The sequence below is a fragment of the Aythya fuligula genome, chromosome 2, assembly GCF_009819795.1.
Source record: "Aythya fuligula isolate bAytFul2 chromosome 2, bAytFul2.pri, whole genome shotgun sequence".
Classification (NCBI taxonomy): Eukaryota; Metazoa; Chordata; class Aves; order Anseriformes; family Anatidae; genus Aythya; species Aythya fuligula.
The window spans coordinates 89,721,687-89,744,611 of NC_045560.1; the positions used below are offsets into that span (position 1 = coordinate 89,721,687).

The 22,925-nt window shown below is 39.1% G+C and overlaps 1 protein-coding gene across 4 annotated transcripts in view; it reads left to right on the forward strand.

Moving 5' to 3' along the window:
- The window catches only part of FHOD3 (formin homology 2 domain containing 3), a 374,500-nt gene that overhangs the window by 161,753 nt on the left and 189,822 nt on the right, over positions 1-22,925 (forward strand). For all 4 annotated transcript variants that reach the window (XM_032181589.1, XM_032181586.1, XM_032181590.1 and 1 more), the window contains exons 4-5: positions 7,493-7,560; positions 21,882-21,987. In XM_032181589.1, the coding sequence (XP_032037480.1) occupies positions 7,493-7,560; positions 21,882-21,987 (174 nt within the window). The remainder of the gene's footprint in view (positions 1-7,492; positions 7,561-21,881; positions 21,988-22,925) is intronic.

Below are 22,925 nucleotides of genomic sequence, written 5' to 3' on the forward strand. Positions count from 1 at the left end.
AAATATTATTATTATTATTATTTTCTTCAATGAACAGCCCATGTATTTTCTTCACCTCTCCAGAGGCAACTAGTTTATGAAGCTTGATTTCTTTTTTTCCTCCCACTGTTTTCTGTGCAGTTAGTGTGTTGACACTGGGTTTTACTCTCCCATTTTGATTTTGTAGTTCATAATTTAAATGTGTAACCTGCTGTTATGCTCTTCTGCTGTTGGGCTTTTTTACTGCCTACATCCTTGTTTTCCACAGCACCAGTAGGAGACAACTGGGATGGCTTTCTGCAGAACTGAGTGGGGAAAGTAGCAGTGAAAAGTAAGGGAAAATGCAGTAGCCTGCTTCTGTCAGCCAGCTTCACCCCATTCTCAGCTCACATCTGCTTCTATTTCCTTCTTTGTTATTTATGAGAAAGCAGGGCCTTAATAGACTAAGCAAGTTAAAAATCAAAATAGTGAAAAGAAGTCTTTACACCATCAGTTTTTAATATTCCCTTATTCTTACCATGACAAAATGTACAGCAATGGAGAGTACCAGACTCCAGACCTGTAACCTGCAGGATCCAGATGAAAACGAAGATTGCCTCTTGCACTTTACTGTGTAAATTATTAATGTGTTTTAGCTTCTCCTTTTAGTGTAAATCACTGGCATTTGTTTGTTGTAGTGAGTATGGACAGTGTGATAAATGTTCTTCCTAGCTCCATGTCGATGGGGCTTTTCACTTGTGATAGAGAGTAGTACTTTTGGTGCTTCAGAGAAACATTCAAAAAACATTAGCTGAAAACCTCCCTCCCCAAATGAGGTCTATCCTATATTTCCTCCTTGTGGAAATGCAAAGGATGTTTGTTGCCAGTGGCTTCTTGCAGCAGGAAAAGCACACCTAAGAGGCAAGAAACCCCTGAAGTGTGAGAGTAGAGTGTTGCTCTGGCATCCTGCTGGTACTGGGTATCTGTCACTCCCAGCAGAGGTCCCACTGCTCTCCCAAGAGGTCCCAGAGGTTCTCCCAAGCCCGTGGGCTGCCCTGTATGTAGAGATGCCTTCCTTCCACAAGTGGCTTGTGTCACCCACTTCTTTAAGCCTCTGTCTTCAGGATACGGGGCAGGACAGGATGTCTGAGGCTGTTTTGTGACTCTCTCCTCCCACTCCCCACCTGTGGACCCTTCACAAGGAACAAGGATGCAGGCTGACAGTGCACTCTTCTCATATGCATGTGCAACAGGATCCTCTCCCCACAAAGGATCCCCCCTCTTGGGGTGGGGGCAGAGGACCTCATGCTGAGGAGAGGGGCTGTCCCAGCTAATTAGCTAAGCAGCTGTGCTGTCTCCAAATGAAAACGAGCTGAAATGGGTTTTGTCCTCTTTGTGAGGCTGGGCAGCATTCCTCACCAGGCAAGGAAATTCCTCGGGCTCGGTCAGCGTTGACAGTAAGGTGGACTCGGGGTCCTGCTGCCAAGCTTAGCGTGAGTTGTGCTCAGCCTGTTGCTTTTCATCAGGTCGTACTTTATTGTGGAAAACCCCTTTTTCCTTGCTAAGTGCTTGGCGTTTGTCCCTGGATTAGTGGGAGAATATATGGTTTGAGATTGTGTGACACTGGGCAGTCATGAATACATAACCATCTATTTGTACATAGAAAATAAGATCAGATTCAGGATTCGGGGGGAAAAAAAAAAAAGAGTAAATGTGTGAAACGAAGTGATCTCAGCAGAAGCAGCAATTATGTTAATTTATTAGTGGGCAATCTGCCTATGAATGAATCCTCTCTCAGTGTATTTTCTAGGGGGTCCAAGAGTAAAAGGAGAATGTATTGTCTTGGCAGCAAATTTATTACTAGCTTTTGTGGACAGAAACAAAACAACAGAGAGACTCTTCTTGGCATAGGACCAGGTCTTTTCTTAGGGTATTGCTTGAATTTGTTTGACGTACAGTGAAAGAATGGCACACTGCACTAATTACTTTTAAATACAGTCATTCTATAGATCCATAGTCCTATACGTAGCCATGGGCCCACTTGAGTAATGGGGTAAGGTCTGTCAGGCTGTTCCATGAAGCCAGCTTTCAGGATGGGATGCCTAACTTTTAACTTTGCTGCTCAGGTTTTTTATCCAATTCTCTGTAATTTTTTGGTGTGAATTCATTCAGATAGCGTAACACCCATTTAAAGTTGTAGTAACTTAGTAATAAATTTGGAGGTGTGGTACTTGGCATTTACAGAAAAGAGGTTTTTCTATTTTTTTTAAACAATTTTCTTTTTTCTTTTCACGTCTTGTTGCCCCACCCCACATCAGTGCTGGTGGAAAACTACCCAGCTGATTTAAATTCTAAAAGAGATAAACTATTACTTCCTTCTAGTGAGCACTTTAAACAAAAGTGTTTTATTCATTGTTTCAGGGAGGCAAAATGAGATTTGAGTTTCTAAACACTAGCCAGTTTGCTAGAGGAAGACGGAGAATATTGCTGCTTCTGTCCCATTCACGGACTTCAGCAATGAATGGCAGGAAGTGTTTAAAATGCCTTTTAATTAGATCTGCACCAGGTACCCTGCTAATGTAATCAAATGTAGAGTTAATCTTCCTTTCATGTTTTTGTAAGGAAAGGAGCTTCATCTTGAAATTATCGTTTAAAGAAAAGAGGCATAGATGGGAGATGTGGAGGTCACTCAGGCAGCAGCAAGTGAAGCAGAGCAACTCCCATTTGTGCTCAGCCAGATGTTCGCGAGCCTTTGCCAATAGCTCAAAAGGCTGATGCTACATAAATTACTATATCCCAGGGACTAATTCAATGGGTGTGATGGAAGAGGAAGGGAGGAGAATGGTACCCTGTCGGTCAGAGGTCAGGTGTAACACATGAGACTGAACCAGGCAATATTCAGCCAGTTCTCTTGTTTTTATTTGTATTTTTAATTGTGGATTGAAAATAGGTATTTCCCCAATGAAAGTACTGACTTCTCTTCCACTTTCTCCAATAATTTAAAGGCCAGATACTATTTTCTTTAAAAATCTCATTTCAGTGTAGTCAAAGGAGTTGAATTCTCACTGAAACTTGAGCCTCTGACAGTCATTTCTGAAAACATATAGTCACCTTTGAAAGCTACTGGTGGTCTGATAAAACAAATACCTTTAAAGGCTTTTCTTGCTTTCTGAAAAGATGCCAATTGTAGACTCTGCTGCCTCACATCCAGCATCACGTTTTTATGAAATTTGTCTAGAGAAATCACCTACCATGTGTTGTTTTTCTTTCCTCTCTAGGAGAATTATTTTTATAGAAGTAAAAGCAAACAAATAAAAACCTAGGGTAATAAATAATGGTTTTCTTTCTGAGCATGAAGCATGTTCCCCAAGTGCTGTTATTGCTTGAAAAGAGGTACTTCCAGCTTGCTGCCTCTTGTGTATGTGTTTATATCACCAGCTCAGTTATATTTAGCATCCTGCTTGTGGGAAGAGGTGGTGAGCAAAGACTGTCATTGTCTGTCAAGAAAATACACCTTATCCATATGGTGCAAAGGATAATTTAAAAAAACGTGACTCTTGAGTGTTACAGAAAGGCAAATGATGATGAAGCTTGTACCTGTTTTTCTGTCAGGTGGTTTCAGAAGAGTTGGCACTGATTTTGAATGTTTGAGGATGGCAGTGCTGAAGCTTTTTGTTTTCTCAGGATGTCATGCGGGCCACAACTAAAAAGTAGGCTTTCAAGGTTAACGAAGTGCCAATTTTAGCATCACAGTCAGTATTGCTTGATCAGTGGGAAGCTGCCATGGAGGGATAGAGTGCCTTTTCTTTCATAAAATAAAGAAATAAGCAGTGCCCTCTAGTGTTAGCTACCATCAGAGGAAACCACCAGGAGGCCTCTATCATCTAGATAACTGCAATTAAACCTTCTTCACAGATATAGATGCCACTCTTTCCTTTCTGACTACTTCTGTTCAAGAAATAAAAGCAATAGCACAGCTTATCGTGACATAACTGTCAGAATTTTGGTCATTTATAGCTAGGTAGACACAGTCAGATACCTCAGACTCCCTGACGTAATTTATCTTTTCCGATCTGGAAGTGTATGAGTGTAGTTTCTCCAAGTCCATACTTGACCTGCACAAAGACATAAAGATAAGAAGTTTTGTGCTGTGGGTGTTTTTTGTTACAAAAGGGCCAGAGGGTCATTATGCTTTAGGGAAAGGCGTAGCAGCACATCTTCCTGCCTGAAGTTGAGAGGTTCAGTTTCTGTGTAATGCAGGCCTGGCCTAAGTATTTAAGTATTTATACAGCACGTTTACCCAACTCAGGTCTTTTGGGCTGTCCTTGGCCCTTTTCATGTTCTGGTAACAGCAACTGTGGTCACCTCTGTACTTTAAAGTGGAAAGCTACTTCTCTCAATCTCTTTAAAAGAGAGCAATGCTTTAAATTGCTACGGTAAAACAGCCAGCGTTAAAAAGCATTTGCTATCTTCTTTGGTTTCTGAATCACCTTCAGTGTGAAAACATTGTAAGCAAATGTGCCTTTCAATCTCTGTTTTAATTTGTTTTTCTACCACAGCAAGAGGCCTTACTGGTTATTTTTGCCTTCTGTATTCTGCCCCTGTGTTTTCATAGCTTTGGTTCCAGTCCGGGCCTTTTGGTACCAGGCCGGAGGCCCCTGTGGTGTTAGGTCACTGCTGGCAAATGGGGATCCCATAAGGCCCAGGAGCTTCTTAACAAGTACCCTGGAGCTTTCATCTGGTGAAAACACTTAGGGTTTTCTGATATACAGCACACAGAAACAGAATAAAGCTTGTAGAAAGCAGCCCATGACAGACTTTCTTACTTGGGCTTTCCTGCCTGGGCCAAGGTTGACCCTGGACCTGAGTCCTCTACACCAAAACATCTTCTCACAGAGCATCGCTCAGAGGAGCGACTGTTTCATTTACCTCCTTGGGTCATGCTCTGTGAATCTTTCTGGTGGCCACCAGCAGTATCAGAAGTTGGTTGTACTGCCCTAGAGTAAGAATATTAGGTGAAATGTTGAGAAACTTGAGTTTCTGAGCTGTGACACAATGAGCTCAAAGTGAGGAGGGAACTGTGTACGTTTGTGTAGATAGCTGTACCTTTGTAATAAAAGTCCGAAATGAGACAACTTACCTGCACTGTTGCTCCTCAAAACATGTGTCAGACAAGCTCCAGTGTCTGGGCTATGTGCTGCTGTCTTGTTGCCACCGCTGTTACAAAAATGTGATGCTGCCAGTAGGTATTGATCCTTCAGCTCTAATGATAGGCCCTATTTTGGACTGCATTCATTAATTTGTCATCTTTTCTGTGTATGAGGAGGGATAGCATTGCCAAGGATGATGTTATATTCTGTGAAAAGACCAAGAGAAAAAATGTTCGGCATTGTTCCCCTGAGATGTACCAAAAATTTGCATGCACCAATGAAAGCAACTGGCGTTATAGGATCATGACAATGGTTCATTAGTACTTTACCCCAGGCTGGGATGATGACTGTTCCTGTTAAAACAAAAAACAACAACAACAACAAAAAAAAAAACACACCGATGGCATTTGTTAGAAAGTTGATATTTATGTACAAAGTTGCCAGCACTTTAAGAAATGGTGCCTCTCTTAATTAAGATGATAATGTGCTGCCTTGTTTGGAGAGACTCGGCTTGTAATGATGCTGAATTATGAATAGAGGGAAATTAGTAATAACAAATGCCAGATGGAGGTATCTTTCAAAGAGGAATATTTTGTGTTATATGGCATGTAAAGTTGACAGAGCAGGTCTTTAAAAGGCCTTTATTATTCTTTAAGCTTTTCTGACAAAATTACTCTTTATCCTGCCAAGAAGTGTAGTTTCACATGCCAGTGTGTTTTTAAGCTAGAGTAATTAAAGTACGCCTCTAAATTTATGGCTTCGAGTGAAATCCATTCCTCCAATGTTTTGTCAGGAATCTATAAACAGTGCAAGGAAGGAGACAACTTACAACAACAATAGTTTTGCCAATTCTACGCGTTTTGCCTTTGAAATCAAAGGCAATTAGGGATGAACAAAACTACTTTCAAAGTTTACCAAAAAAAAGTGTAAGCTTTGCTGAAGTTTTATTTCACTTTTTTTTTCTTGGTTGAAGATGACTGTTGGGAATAAGGAATGTTTTTCTAAAATTAAAATCTGCCTTCTTTAATTTAAGTTGAAAAGGATTACTGAGTTATAAATGCATTAAAGCCTTGAATGCTGGGCTTTTTTTCTTTTTTTTTTTTTTTTGGTGATTTCCCGAGTGAGAACATTTAATTTTATTTTGTAGCGTAAATTAGTAATTAAAAGAGAAATAGATGTGGGAAAGCAAGAGAAAACTCAGATTTTAGAAGTTTATCTTCTCATATGAATATTCCCACTCCACAGGCATGTCCACATTGATCTCATGGCCTGCCGAGTCCACTATTACTGCCTATTGCAGAGCAGGTCCTTGTAGGATGATCTGTGGGTCAGGAGAAGCATGTCACAGCAGGTGGCCACAAAGATTAGGTTTTTGTTTGTAATTGACCTCAGATTGCATTTGTGTAATAAAATTCAACATGGTGAAACTTAAGATTGTATAAAGTGTTGTATGCAATGTCTCTATCAGATATGCCTGTGTAGTAGGCTAGAAAGACTCGAAGAGCCGTATGTTCTTCTCCATCCATCCATAGAGTTACAAAACACTTCCAGATACACAGCAATGAACTCGAGACATATGATACAAGAGTTCTTCCAAAGGCACAGATGCTGTGGTAGGATACAGAATGATAGCAGAGGAGTTCCTTTTGTCTACTTAAAATTATTTCTACGAGTATGCACTAATAGGGGAATAAATGACGGCAGATATATTTCAGTACTGGATGATGTAAAGAAGACTTCTGCTTCATTTAGAAAAAAGATCAAGATCAGTTTTCATGAGAATAAAACACTGTTTTGAATTATGCTTAGAACAGACTGTCCGTCTATTTCTGGTATTAATGTTCATTGCCGTTGTAGAATGGAATTAACAATAGAAAGATGAGAACACAAGAAAAGAATGTCTAGAGGGAAGGCAGTCAAGGATGGGATTCAGTGGCTCTAGTTTTGATAACAAAAGCAAAGACTGCTCTGAGTTATATGTTTTGATACTAATCTGGTATTTCAATAAACCCTACGTTTGCCTTAATGCAACAATTTGATTATTTCTAGGCATTTTTGAAAACTCCTTACAGCATAGTTTCTTGCTGATGTAGTTGAAGCTATAGTGAATTTACCTGGGAGATGCCATTTGAAGTTATGGACAACTAAACCCAGGTTTTACTTGTGTTTTTGATAAGTGAATACTGTCTATATATAGATATAGATATATGTATCTATCTAAATATGTATTAAAAAAAGAATATTGCTTAATTTGACAGAACTCTACCTAATGGGACATTGGAGCACTAGCCATCAAGTCTTTCAAAATCTGTACTGTTTTCTTTTTGGTGTTGTCAGTTTGGTTAATATTGAACTTCCTGTTGTTGTCTTTTTTTCTTTTCCAGAAAAACTTTACAATTCCAATGGACGGGAGCTGAGACGGGCACTTTTCTCATTGAAACAAATATTCCAGGTGAGCAAATACTGGCTCTCCATTCTGTGATTTGAATATGACTTCAATTTCAATCTCTCTCTCTCTCATAGGGAATAACTTACAGTTTCTGGTAAAAGAGAGAATTTCAGGACTTCATTTGTAATGTGTGATTATCTGATTGCTTCTTAGGGCCTTTTTTTTTTGTGTTCTTCATTCCTGTTCGTTCAGTCTGTCAAAAGGCAGAACCAGATGCAAAGTAACATCAGGCTTAGTGGTTGGAACCTGACAGGAGAGAAGAAAACTGGAACTCTTGCATGGAAACTTAGACTGCTCATTTGGACAATGGCATAGTTTTGCATTGGGAAGAGTGGAAGAGGGGCAGAGGGGGGAGGAATATGAAAAGAGAAGCTAGGAAACTGTAAACAGGGGTGGTGGCTCCATGTTGGGTTGATTTCCATCTACAGACATATTGTTGACAAATAGACTAGGTTGAAGCCACACCAAAACCTGAGACAAGGATGCAAGAACCATAGGACAGATCTGATGATGAACCAAAATGTAGTGGTAGAGCTCTGAAGATGTTAGAATTACTTATTTATGGATTAGCCCCGAGGATTCTTTGTGGAGCTGGAGGGTGTTAGTTGTGACTGATGGGTTAAGTTTAAGGAAAGGCAGGTGTGTTCATGCTCAAAGGAGTATGTGTTCATTTTGGAGGAGACCTGGAAACAGCAGGATTGTTTGGGGCCTGTAGAGAAGGAGCTGATGTGATAGATTAGTGGTGTGAGTGATATGTAAGTGAACTGGATAAAAAGCTCAGATTTCAGATTGGTTTTATGGGCTAGGGAGATCACCTTGGAAAAGATGCAGGGCCAAAAGGAAATCATTGTTGGAGAGAAGAAGTCAGGAAAAGGAGGTAAAAACCAGAGCATATTGCAAATGTGATACTAAAATGGAATTCAGGATGACACATTCTGTCTTGATCAGTAAATATAAATGAAATCAATAAGAAAAACACCTGACCTCCTTTACTAATGGATCCATATGGAGGATGACAACCTTCCATATGTTATTTGGTGCAACGGGTAGGTGCAAGTCTGTGAAATAGCTGCAAGGGTTTCAAGCTGTTAGTTTAGCAATTTTTATTTTGTTTTAAATAAACATTTCTTATAGGGAGAATAACATTTCAGAATTCTAGGACTGCAGAATTGCAGTTTTCCAAAATACGCATTTTATTTTATTTTATTTTTTTTAAGTTTTAAGGTGAAGTATTCAGAATTTAGTAAATGCCAGGATGACGATTTTTCTGAGCACAGGAATAGCTGATAAAGGGTGATTTCATTTCACGGATAATTTTGTAGTTGAGGTTGTTTATTTTTTCTGGGTCAGAACAAAGCTTTTGAATTTTGAAACATTTGGAAAGGAAAGGAATTTCAGTTCCCAAACAGGTCTGATCATCTTGTAGTCAACTGATTGGGAAAAACATTGTCTCTTGAAGGCATTCCCAGGGAAAGGCTGTTTAAGAATTGTGATGATGCAAATTGGTTTTCCCTGTGAGGCTGCCAAGTAGGTGGACTGTTTGCTTAGAGGAAATCAGGCAGCTTTTCAAGAGTCCTCTCTGGTTGCTTTTCTTTTGGCTCACCTTTGGAGAAGTATTTGTATTTCTATCAATTTACGTATTTCTTACATGAATCTAAGCATTCAGACACACTTAACTGTGAGTGCTAAGCCTTTTTCTTCCCATCCATGCCACATCTCTCACACCTCCCATCAAAACGCTTCCCAGTTTGGATGTTTCCCATGTAGGTTCTTTGAAGTCTAGTATGTGTTTCTGAGTACCTAGCACGCAGTGCTTTCAGAGAACCCACCAGTAAGATATGTCTTCCAGCTTGTCAGCTGTTTTGATGGAGATGTTGTAAATATTTATCCATCTAGTAAATTTAATTGCAGTGGGTTGAAGAGGAAACGGAAAAGAGAGGCACATAAACACTGTGAATGAACTGTGGTTCTGCGGGAGACCGGGATAGTAAAACTGTGATGGTGCATTTGAAGACTTTATCATAATCTAGTCATAAAAGTTGCATAGGTAACTGATGTTATCCTCATGTTTCCTGGCTTTTAATTTAATTCCTGGCAGGTCAACGTTACTCTCTCAACATTTTAGTTATTACAAAGAGATAACCAGGCTTTCTGTTGGAGATGCATTGCCTGCCTAGTTTTAAAGAAAGAATTCAGTTCAAATCTAGATCATTGGAAGTGCACCAGGAGTGAATTTAGTTTTCAGGTTGTCTGTCTGACAGTTTCAAAACATAACTCTCCTTGAAGAATTTGACTTCCCTGCTCCCTAATGTATATGATACAGAGAGGAATTTGGGAATTATCTGTTAGCACATTAAGTAGCTACTTCTAGTAGAGATGTGGCCATTCATCAGATGAAGGCACACTTGGTAGATCTTTGTATACTCTCAGAATACAGGTTCTCATTAGCGAAGAACAGAAGAAAAATCTTCCACAAGCTGCAGAGTATTCATCCCGTATGCTTGAGTATTTGAGGTGGTGTACTAAATACTGGAAAACGAAATGCTGCATGATGTATGCTTCGTTTTACTTGTCAGCTTCACTGTCATTAATAGTTAGCAACATTGCTAAAGGCACCTCTCAAGCATGATTTCGGTTTATCTCAGAACGAACCATGAGAGAGGATAAGATAACTTTTGTATGTTTTAGAAAAATTAGCTATTTTTTTAGTGAAGAAAAATACAACTTAACATAAAACTATAGACCAAACACTATTGTCCAAATGGTCATACCCAATTTCTCTTCTAGTCTGACATTAAATAAAATTACCATTAGAAATCTATTTTTTCAAAATAAGCATCTGTTTGATTTTATATCTCATTGTATTTAGTATTTTAAATTCTTCGGCATTATATTGTTGCAGAAATAAAATGTTGACTTCAAAGCTAGTCTTTATTTTTATTTTAACAGCTTTCAGAAAGTTATGGAGACTTCATTATGTCTTTAAGTGCCAAGACAGTTCGTAACACCATGTTTTTATAATCATTTCATCAGAGCTGAGTTAATTTGGCACAGTTCTGTGTCAGTATCATTTTTTAATTTAAAGAGCTTCAAGGTAGTGTGCAGTCGCTTATTTGCACTAAGTGGGAACCAGACCAAGTTTTACATCAAATATGAATTCCAAATAGTCAGAGCTCTTGGTTTTTCACGCAAGGCTTCAGCGAAGCTTAGCAATGTTTGGCAAAAGTAGTGTCTTTGTTTCAGATTTTAAATGAAAGATTCATTTGGCAAGTACAAACATGGAATTTCTGTTTGGTTTCTTATGGTGGGATGTTCTGGCGAAATGATAAAGCACATAAGAAGCATTTTGCTTTAACAGCAACGTTACTTGATTGTTGTAATTCACTCTGAAGGGTTAATAAAGTCATTGCCATGATCTCTTGCTGGACTGTACTCCAGTATTATTCTTCGGATTTACCAGTACTCTTTTCAGCGAAGAAAAGCTGATGGAGCAAAGAAAGTAATATTTGTACTGTGGAAGCACTTGACCTTAAAATAACCGTGTGCAAGTGTGTGTGTCTGTGTGTGTGTATATACACACATGCATATACCCATACAGATATAATTGACAGTCTGAAGGACTGCAGTTTAACTCTCTTGTAATGTATTTTCTGACAGATTTCTGTGGTGCCTTAAGTATTAGTTCTTGAGGTCATTAGAAACTTGTGAATTTTTGTGTAAAGTGCTGAAAGTCTCAGGGCAGACCTTATTGCTCTCTACAGCTACCTGAAAGGAAGTTGTGGGGAGCTGGGAGTCAGCCTCTTCTCTCAGGTAACCAGTGATAGGACTAGAGGGAATGGCCTCAAGTTGCACCAGGGGAGGTTGAGGTTGGAAATGAGGAGACATTTCTTCTCAGAAAGAGCAGTCAGGCACTGGGACGGGTTGCACAGGGAGGTGGTGGAGTCACCAACCCTGAGGGTGATTAAGGTTGAATGTGGTGCTTAGGGACGTGGTTTAGTGGGTGATACTGGTAGTAGGGTGATGGTTGGACTAGGTGATCTTGGAGGTCTTTTCCAACCTTAATGATTTTATGAAAAGACTCAAAGGCGTACAGGAAGAGAATACAGTGAAATGTGGCACTTAGAAAATCAGCATCTGAAAACAAAAACATTGTGCTACCTGATCTTGATATTTTACAAGTGATAAAAATACACCTGCTTAAAACATTTAATTCAATCCTTATCAATTTTAAAAGCAGATAAATTAGGTTCAAGCACTATAATATGTGTAAACAGTGCTATGGCAATTTCTTGATACTAAAAAGGTTTATTTTACAAGACCTCTGATATGAGTAGACTTAATGTAAAGTAAGCATGTCTTAGAAACTATAAAAAAGTGCCTTGCAGTTTCAAAGCATAGCTTCAGTTTATGGTGATTGCATAATTTCACAATATGAATAAGATGGATAAGAATATGATGTAAAAAGAGCTACAAAGCATATTTCAACTATGTGAAAATCTGTAATCTTGTAAACCTACATGGCTTCCTAACATTCTGGAAAGTATTTTTAACCAATCTTTAATCAATCAATGCATTAGGTTTTCTAAAAAGCAGACCTTAAAAGATATTTTAAAGTATTAAGGAAGAAAGTCAGGTTTCTTTTAGGACATTTTTCCTCACTAAGTGTCATCTGACAAATGTGGGAGACCTCCCACTATCTTCCTTGAGGAGCCTAGATTCCCTTTTTGTGCTGCTACCAGAATATCAGACAATGCCGTTGCAAAATTCTCTTACAGAATTTTCTTCTATTGTTTAAAACAAAAAAAAATCATTAATCATTGAACAGCTGAGCTTTGTATAAAATGTTACATTGAACAGCTACGTAGGGGCCCTGGAAACATTAACTGGAAGGTGTTTGGATATACATAATCTTATCAGTGAATGAAATCAAATGTCACACACTTCAGCTGCTAAGGGGTCATCAATCATCCTTAGCTGAGTAGAAGGAGTTTTCTGTGTGTGCCTCATTGATCTCAAGGAAGGAGGCTGCTCCTTCCACTCTTGCGAGCATGACTGATGACTCCTCGGGGTCTGAAGTGGCATGGCACTTGATTTAGGGGCTGCTGTCATCACTTGTAAAGCAGACTGCCACCTGTCCCCTCTTGGAGGGTCTCTTGATTAAGTCATGAAAAAGAGAGAAACCTCTGTTGCCTGTCTGCTTTAACTTCCTCAGGTAGGTAACATAATGCAAGAATATTGTTTAATCTGCTGCTTAGCTGCCATCAAAGAATATCCCTATTCTAAGAAGTTGCTTTGATTTCCCTAGAGAGGATTGTTCTAAAAAAATAAAAAATAAATAAATAAATTGCTAAGAAAGTTTAAAACTTTTAAATCTTTTCATGAATGCATGAAGTATTTGTTGTCTACCTGCTACTATACTTTTATTTCTGTTTCTTGTTGGCTGGAATATACTGATTGAAATTTACCTTAACTGTGTCTAATAAACACTGATTTGACTCTAAGGAATCTCTACAAATGTAATAAGGCAACATTTGATTCTTATCTATAAGTTATTTCCTCAAGACTTCTTCCATATGCTACTGGATGGCTACTGGAGTAGCTATGCTGCTGATGCTGGATGTCTTAGGTGTCTGAGTATCTGTTGTTTCTCAGGTGTTGTTCCTTGAGAAGTCTTTGCATTCTTTGAAAAGACACACTCATACAAGTGTATAGTTGATGAACAGATGAACAAAACCTGAAGATATTTCAGATTTCGTTCCCAATATCCTCAAGGTTGAAGTAATTCTTCATGTACTGGAACTGCATGTTTGGTATTCGAATATTGGTTTAATTTTCATGTGTTTTAATTTGAAACGTAATGAAAACTACTAAATTGAAACTTCTGATTTGCCCCTGTGTATTCTTCCAACTCTTCAGAAGAAACTGCAAAATGGCATACAATTTAAATCTGTCCCTTTATAAAGCAGGTGTGAGATAACATGTTACAGCTTCTTTGCTAATAGGAAATGCTGGCAAATGCTTATTTGTTTTGCTGGTGTTTTTAATGCAATACAAAATGTGAAGTTTTCTGTTTTTGTGGATCAACAGAATATTCATTTTCTGTATTGATGATGTTTCAGAAGAGAGACTCCTGGGGATTAATGGCTGTAAATAAAACATTACTTTTGCTTATCAGCTTATTTATGCCAAGGTGGGAATCCATAATCAGCAATAGTTTGGACTGCATTTGAACTAGTTTAAATAGAAGATCAATTTTCTTTCTTTCCAAGATTAATGGCATAGTGTTATCACAGCTGTACATGTGATGAATTGGCAAGGTGGAAAGGCTGGAGGAGGGAAGTGAATAGGAGATGTGGAGTCAGTGCAGGGCAGGGGGTGAAAGCGGTGGCACAGTCAGCGAGGGCTGCAAAGCAGCTGAAGTGCATTTGCAATCAACAGATAGCAAGAAGAAGGAGCTTTGGTTAAGGGACAAACTGGCTGCTTCTGCCACTGCCTTGGTTACCTCCACCAACTGATTGCAGTTTTGGGACGTGGCAGTCTTGGGCACTCTTGTTCTTGCGGGACTCTCCTCCTAGTTGTGCTGGGGGAAGGTCAGCAAGGACAACAGCTGACCTTGCATCCTCAGCTTGGGATAGTTTCTGAGAAGAGCTGCCAAGCAGCAGAGAGTAAAAATACTTTGAGATGGGCTCTTCATGATGGCAGAAGACTCTCCTCCTCGCTGCCCCTGGGAGATGTGCTTGGTTCATGTTCTAAAAGTAGTGCCCTGCCTCAGAGCAGGTGTTTCATGGCTAAGATTTACCTGTTTAACCCCTGACTCATCCACATCGAGAAATGTTTCATAGATGCTTAAGTAACTTAGTTTTGAACAGCAACACAATCTTGAGGGACTCATAGCACTTGCACTGACGTGTGTATATATATTCATGTGTATGTGTTTGGGATGATTTCTTTCCAGATTTGTTTGCAGTAGGTGACTTAGCTCTTAAAATGGACTGAAATAAACAGTGACAATTGAATTAGATACTATCAGGCACTTCTGGATTGGCAGTGTAATACTTTAATTATATCAATAATTCTGGAGTCCAAAGAACAAAACTATAGTTTAAAGTGTGGGAAAATAACTATAAATTATATCTTGGCGGTCCATGCTCCTTCAATCACTTCCTGACCGTGTTTACTCAGTTTTCAAGCCAAAATGAGCTTTTCTGACTGCAAGCATTGCAAGCCAATCTTGATATATAAAATGCAACCTGTTGCTTAGCCAATAAAAAAAGCTGGACTCCAGAAACGGCCTGGGATTTCTGTTTCTAATAGAGCACAGCATAACTCTTTTATTACTACATCATTGTAGTCTTGTCGATGGGAGCAATTATTTTGCTGGTAACTAGCAGATGTGGTGTGTACTGAAGGCAGGTAGCAATAGTTAAAAATATTCTCGTGGCGGCTTTATTGGGGGATATTTCTAATGTAGGCTCTGGGGTCATGTTGCTAGCTAGGCAGCTGAAAGGGCCGAGAGGAACTGGCTGCTCATTATCCATTGCTACTGGGGCAGAGCACCCTATAAACGTTTTAAATTATATGGGGGGCCTGTGGATGTGAAGCCCTCAGGTAAGGGAAGTGCCTTCTGGCCGCAGCCAGGTGCTCCCACGTTGCTGGTACTGATGGGCTGTCAGGTTAGGGACCAGCTCTGGGTGGTTTTGCACGCATTGGGGTTTGCCAGAACCAGGGAATGAAAAAAAATAATAAAAGGAGATTTCTATTCTCTGTGCAATATTAGGAATGTGAAGGGTAGAATAAGGACCATCATTAATACTATAGTTAACAGTAAGAAACGCAGATTTTATTATTCTGCCTTTACTTGCTTGCTAACAGAGGAGGCTTTTTGCGTATGTTGGGCAGTAGTGCTGCATCCTTCTTGTGGCAGAGCACCAGATGTATTGTCATTTGAGATTTATATGAGCAAATGCTTGCAGTCATGCATGCTTTGCTCTTTGACCTGCCTCCTTCCTCCCTCTCCTCACCAGTCAGCTGCTGTCCCTCTGCTGCTAATTTACATCCCCCAATGAATAAAGCCTAATCCCTAACCCTTAATCCTCCTAAAATCAGCTCAACTTTGTGATCCTATCTTGACTTTAAAGGAGATTTAAGGTTTTTCTTTTTTTCTATTTTTTTTTAAGTCTGTCTGTCAGTTATTTGGGCGCAGGGGGGAGTTCCAGTGAGTGGGCTGACATTTTAGTGATCCTGTATTTTTCCTCTTTTTTTTTCTTTTTTCTTTTTTTTTTTTTTTATTTAATTTATTTATTTTTCCACATTGAGCAGGAATCATCCAGAGTTTCTTTTTCACTTCTGCCCCCTTGCTATGCAGCATATATCCCTGGAAACAGAATCTGAAGAAAAGGGGTTTCCAAGGAGACATCGTTCTTACATGTTAGGGTGAGGACAGCACGCTTTCCCAGCACACTATGTGATTGAGCACAGCTATGAATGAAGATTTCTCTAACTCCCCAGTCAAAAAGTAGGGATTTTTACCCCTGGAGCCAGTCAACATCTGAAGGGATCGTGCCCTTCTTGAAGGTCGGGCTCTGTGTCAGTGCACTGCCAGTATCCTGCCCCACAAAGTTTCAGAGTGCAGGGGAGGCTATTCCTTCTCTTTGAACCAGGTAGGGTTTAAATTTTTCCTTATGCTAAACCCAGGACAATTTGAATTATCATGATATTAAAAATGTGAATGCGGTAAAACTTTGCAAAGTTGTCTTTTTTGGCAACTTTTCCTTTAAAGGCAAAATCAGAGGTGGCCTAAAGAACCAGAGTAAATCTCTCTTAAAAGGGATCTTGTGGAGTGACAGAGCAGCGAGGGAAGCTGCTCCACAGAGGGTGAAATGTGTGAACCCTGGGTTCATGCTTGGTGTGAGAGCAGGCCCCTCCTGTAAGACAAAGATCAAAACTTTTTTTTCTTTTCCTATTTGTGCTTAGCAAGAAGATTCTTGTGCATGTGGCTAGTACCTTGGCTGCCTCTGCTCTTGTCACTTCTACGCTAACTTATTGCAACTTTCGCATTTTGGAAAGTTTGGTCGGTACAGAATGTGATTGCTGGCTCGCTAAAGAGCGTGTCATGTGGAGAGCACAGGCTGGGGAGTCCCACAGCTCCGTATTTAAATAAGTGAACTTTATGAAATGTGCGATGTCTAATTTTGTAGCAGAAACAGCAGAGACTCATACAGCATACAATTAAATATGGGAATGCTCAGGCAACCAAAAACAATGGGATAGTTCGTGAAAGGAAGGAAAAAACATAAAAATGACGTTCCCTTTGGTGGAAATCTCATAGACAAGCATCTTGTTACGATTCCTTGGAAAGACAGTGCATTGCACAGCTGTTAGCCATGTAGAAGGGAAATATGCATGTGCATATCCAAGTGTGATTATTCAGTTACTAATCCAGTTTCCCCAAATACTTGGAATAGAGCTTTCACCAGTGGTTGTTAGCTAAACCAAAAAAAAAGTTTTACTTGAGAAACTGTGTTCCAAAACCTTGATTCTTATTAGAAATCGAAGCAATTTTTTTTTGTGGAGGGAAAAAAAAAGAAATCATGCTTTGGGTAAAACTTTTCAAACATATGGTTCACAGAAATAGCAGGCTTCAGGAAGATTTATCTGTAACAGTACATAAACAATTTATCTTTGTACATGTAAGCTGCACGTCAGATAAGATGCATTCGTGCAAAGTGGTGTTCCTTGAGAAAAGCCCCAAGTCTTCATCTCTGGATAAGACCCTACAAAACTTCATTAGAGATGTACCCAGTGGTGCAGAGGCAGGAGAACAAGTAGGACTGCAGGAAATCTTGTCTGCTCTTCTTTGCATTAGTGGCATCTGAGAGTGCTGGAGACTCCTTAACCACAGGGTTTATGGGGTTGTTTCTGATAGCTAGACTCTTGTACAGGTAAAAGTATGATTTGTGCATTTTTTCAGTCATTGGTGTGATAAGCAAGCTTTAAACTTACCAGTTTGAATATATTTAACAATTTTTTCATCGTTTGTTGGTGTAAAACAGTTCTGTGACACAGCAACATACATGACCTTGTGTCTTGTTTTTTTTTTTTTTTCCTTTTTTTTTTTTCCTTCCTTCCAAGATGCCTAAACAAAGGAAAAGACAGGATCCATTCCAAATTTGTGAATGAAAGTGTAAAATACCCAGTTCTGTGAGGGAGGCCACCAGTATCTTTTCATAAAGACTTTAAGTAGCTCGTCTTTGTGCCGCTGCTCAATCTTTATGGCCGCAGGAGCTTAGTAGGAAGCCTAGAGAGCTTTAACCGTGTTTTGCTGCTTTTCTCATCAGTGCTCTAATGCCTCCTGATTAGGGGCTCATAAATCTTCGCAATATTAGTGGAGGAGTCCATTTCCATAGCAAATGACACCCTTTCCCTGCCTCCTTTTAGCTGTTATCACACGTATGCGGCAGCTACTTGTCCATATCGTTGTCACACGCTGCATGTTCTGTACAATGAATGCTCTCTTCCTGGAAACCCGAGCCTCCTACCCCTGCTAGAGGGTAGCCTTTCCTCTTGAGGTCACCTAACTTGGCAAGTCAGTGAGTTAATGGGTCCGAAAAGATTATCCTAGCACAAAATTGATGTAAACATTCCCCTTTCAATTTAGAATATATGGGCCCGGGTTCCTTTCATCTTTCTGTGCACATTCCAGATGTTTGCTTCTTTCCTCTCATCGTATATACATGATGGGATAGATAATGTACTGAGTTCAAATTTATGTCTAGAGCGTGATGTGTTTGTGCTCTGCTTCATTACACCTTCTTTTTCCCTTTTATTTGGGGAAAGAGAAGTACCTTAAAAGCCTTTTTTAATTCAGGTTTGATTTGTTTATTCAGTGCTTTCCAAAAGCAGTCTGGTTAAAGTCCCTCATCCCCTTCATTTCCTCTGCAGTTCTCCTGCAATATATCTCGTTTCAGTCAAGGATGACTCTATGCTGCAGCAGTTTACTCCTTCGGCTGCTTTGAAAAAGTTCCAGAAGGCACAGCTCACCATTTTCTTTTTGAATGTCCTTGTTTTGTGTGTTTTTTTTTTTTTTAATAATAATTAAAAAATAAATAAATAGTCACCAACATAAAGCAGATCTTCAGCATGGGGTATTTTGGGAACTAGATGCTGCTTTTTCCCCAGGTCATATCCTAACGTGCATTCAGTGTTAAAGATCATGGGGAACATCTTAAAGTTGTAAAGGGTTTCAATTTTTCTTTCACTGCATGTCGACAGCCCTTAATTGCTGTGTACTGTTAAAACTTTACTTTCGTTCTTAGTTTTGATCTGAAGTTTTCTGCAGCTGGACTACTTTTAACTTCTCTGTGCATAGAGATAACTTGTTCAGTATCTTCTGATTATTTATTTATTTTTCAGAAATGGAAACATTAGGTCTGCTAACATCTACTAACAAATACCAGAACCTGCAGACCGTGGTTACTCCTCCTCCTCCTTCTCACTTATCCAGTCTTGTATATTTGATTGTGGGTCAGTCCTGGAGGAGGTTGTTTGTTTTTTGTTTATTCTTAAACTTATTTTTAAACTTTGACTCAAGGATATGCCACACACTTCTCTCATCTTGATGCAAAATCAAGATGTCTACTGAAATATCAATAAAATATATTTGAAGAACTAGAAAGTTCTGGGGCTCCAACAATTGTTATCATTGCAAACATTTAACTTCATTAAAAAAAAAAAAAAGGCATTTATTTGTCATCAGGTTTATGAGAAACTGTTCTGAAGGATGGATTTTCCTCACAGCTTCTTTTTTGATTCTGCAATGTGTTACCACTTCGTTAGTTTTCCTTCACTCTGTGTACATCTGCCCTTTCTGTCTCTTGCCTTTGTTCCCACCACTGCCCACTCTCTTTGTAGGGGAAATCTGGCAACTTTTCCTCTTTAGTTTAGTAGCGGGGAGTTTTTAAGCACCGACCTTGGCCTACAATGTAACTTACTTTCCAAGCACTGTGAATGCCATGCAAAGTCCTTGTTGAATTTCCACGGAGTTTAGAGTTAGCGTGTCTCAACCCCGAAAGTACTTGACTTTAAGCTTAGCCAACGTATTCCAGGGAAATCTTCCTCTCCTTTGAATTCCACGAGAAATAATTTTGAAAAATCTAGGACAACAAGATTTTCATTGAGTAAAACAAACGTATAGAAAGGGATTTGGGGGAAAGAGCAGTTGCCTGGCTCTGAGGGGTGGGAAGTCATCTGGGCTCCCCTGGGTATGGCTGTGCCTCCCTGGCCCAGTCATTTTATTTTATTTTTTTACATTGTGTTTTTGAATTTTGTCATCACTTGTTGCACAAACTAGTTTGGGATGAATTGCTTTAGCATGAAGTCTTCTTTGTGATGGCGTTTGGTTAGGGCCCTGCTGCTTGGAGGAGGCAGCCGCAGGCCTGAGTGTCCCACCTGGCCAGGCCCCTTCCTGGGCCCTCTCCCGTGCATCGGGACGTGCTGCTTGGGTTGGCACCGTGGCCACGGGTTTGGTGGCCCTGCTCTTCAGCCCTGTGCCTGCCACAAGTCCCCTGCTGTAGAGAGGTCCTTTTCTCGGAGCGAACACCTCATTTAGCTCCTCACCCCTGTGAAACCAAAGGGAAGGCCCCACTGTTGCTGTGGGGTCGATATTTGCATGCACCTGTAAAACACTATTAAGTAAAACAGAGGAATTCAGAATATAATTAATGTCTTCTGTGTTAATAAGCTGATCCTCTGCATACTCTTTCTCTGCTATCGTGGTAGGCCCATTGTGTTTTGAGTTTGGCAAATTGATAGATGGAGGAAATCTGTCATCTTCATAAAATTCTGTGCTTGCATATATAATGCCTGGTCCGACATGGGAGTTTGTAAACATCGTGGCTCTTCAGACAATGTTATCAAGGCATTTATCTATAGAAAGAAAAACATAATCCCCTCAAATAATAGAAGTCAGAAATAAATAAAATTTAAAGCTCAATTGTGGATTTAATCTTATTGATTTTGGGGGGTTTATAGTATACTTTTGCAAAGATGTGGAGAATGATTGATTGTATGCTTAATTTTATCTACTTTTTAAAGAATAAATAACCTTTATCATTGTAAACTTTGTCTATATACATTAACGTACAGTGTATATTTAAATTGTTTTAATAAATTTCACCATTAAATAGATTTTTCTCATGATTTCTAAACTTCTGATGACTTGTTAGGTCACCTTACAAATATCCCTGTATCAGCTCTAGTGAAAGAAGAAAATTCATACAGAATAAATTGCAGGGCTAGAATTTTCATTGAATGAATTCATTAAGGGACTTGATTATTTTATTTCACTTGGCAGCTTTGAAAGTGTATGCAGTGAATTCAGCAATTGCTCAAAATGAAACTATCTAATATCTGGATCTTGGCTTCTCAGGGCCGCATTATTGGAAATCTGAATTTCTATATAATGCGCATTTATATATAAAAATAATTATATTAAAAATAATCCAAAGAGGGATTCGGCAACAATGATGATTTTCTCCACAGAGTAGTTCAGTTTCATCAATATTTCAAATTGTTTTCAAACAATTTGTGTAGCTAATTCATGAAGTGCTGTTTAATCAAGTCTTTAATAGCCTCCTGTTTGTCTTCATGAACCTCTGTAAGATGAGAAGCCAAGCTTTAGATACAGTGTTCTATATTCCCTTGGCGTCTTTTTCAGTGTTTAGCTCCTGGTATGTGATATGGTGTCATTCTGCTGCACTAAGGAGTATTTGCTTTTATATTAAGTATTTTCCATCATAATGTGAGAATCCATGAGCGTTCTCTTGTTTAACAGTATAATTTCCCATTGTAAATATAGCAAGTATCACAGAGTGAAAAATATAATATGTTGTAATAAAAAATAACTCTAAAAATTTTGTATGCACTTCAAATACTGAAACTGTAGTGATGCTATGGCATAGTGGTGGCTTTCTCTTGCTGATACTGACACTCTAAGGCTTTCAGGATGTCTGTTTATAAAATATGAAGAGATTATAATATCAGGTAGCATGACTGCAAGCATTTAATGAAAAATCCAAAGTCAAATGTTTTACTGGTATTAATCTTCTTCAGTTGACCTAAATGTAAACGCTTGGTTTTTATCACTTTGTATCGTGTATTTAATTCTGATTTCAATATGTCTTGTATATGACATCTTCCACATAAACTCGCTTAAATCATCTGAAAATACAGTCAGTGTTGCAGGCATACATTTGACTTTGTTGTGATATATCCTATCTATTTGTCTTCCAGAATTCTAACATAGCTTTTCCTTTCTTCTGTGGCAGGATGACAAGGACTTGGTTCATGAATTTGTTGTCGCTGAAGGCCTGACTTGCTTAATCAAAGTGGGAGCAGAGGCAGACCAGAACTATCAGAACTACATCCTGAGAGGTATGAGAAATGTGTCTGAAAGGTGTTTTTATTGCTGTGAAGCTCTCACAGGTCGCTACAACTTGCAGCATGTTGGAAACGTACCCCTCTGGTCCAGAGTCTTGCAGATGTAGGAAAATTAAGGTGGGATTAATGCTCACTGCTGATCAGGATGAAATGGAAAAATAAAATACTGATATTCTCTCTGTTGTCCAGCTTTTCATTTCAATTATATTGAAAAGCCCTAATTCTAAGAAAGAAAAGGCATTCTAGAGCTTGCACTGGATAATTGTAAATGTCAAAGGTCACAGGGCAACATAACTTTGTGGAATGGGATTAGTAGCTTGTCACATGGTAGGGAATAAACAGTGAGACAGTCATATTTTAAGGTAAGTTGGTTGGAAGCAGTTTCAGCTATCTGATATTTTGGAGCTAAGTAGGTAATCAGAGGACTGTGTTCTGTTCTTTGCACTTAAAAAGACAACTGGCAAAGGTAGAATTTGGGGAGCGATGTGGAAAGAGTTGTACTGAATTAGAAAGCTGACTTACTGTATAGTGTTCCTGCATGCATATCATGTGTGCCTGCATGCAATTTTTATTTAGCAAGGAAACCCAGTCTGCAAATCAGGAGAGTTCCTTCAGTGTTTTGAAGGGTTATGACTGAGGGCAGAGCAGTCATAACAAGGGATCCATACTGGTGGGTGATCTCATAGTCAATAGAGAGCACTAATGGATGCATAACTGTGGTGGATTGCTCATCTGAATTTTCTTAGACTGACGTACAAAGCTGTCCCTGAAAATGTCAGTTTGATATATTTAGCTGACAACACTCAATCTGCAAATTGAGGAGTAAAATACGAAAATAGAAAAAGATTTTTCGAAGAACCAGAAGTGCTAAGTTACTGAAAGCAAGAATTCAAATAGTAAGTGTGGTTTTGTGCAAAGAACTTGAAGGCTGT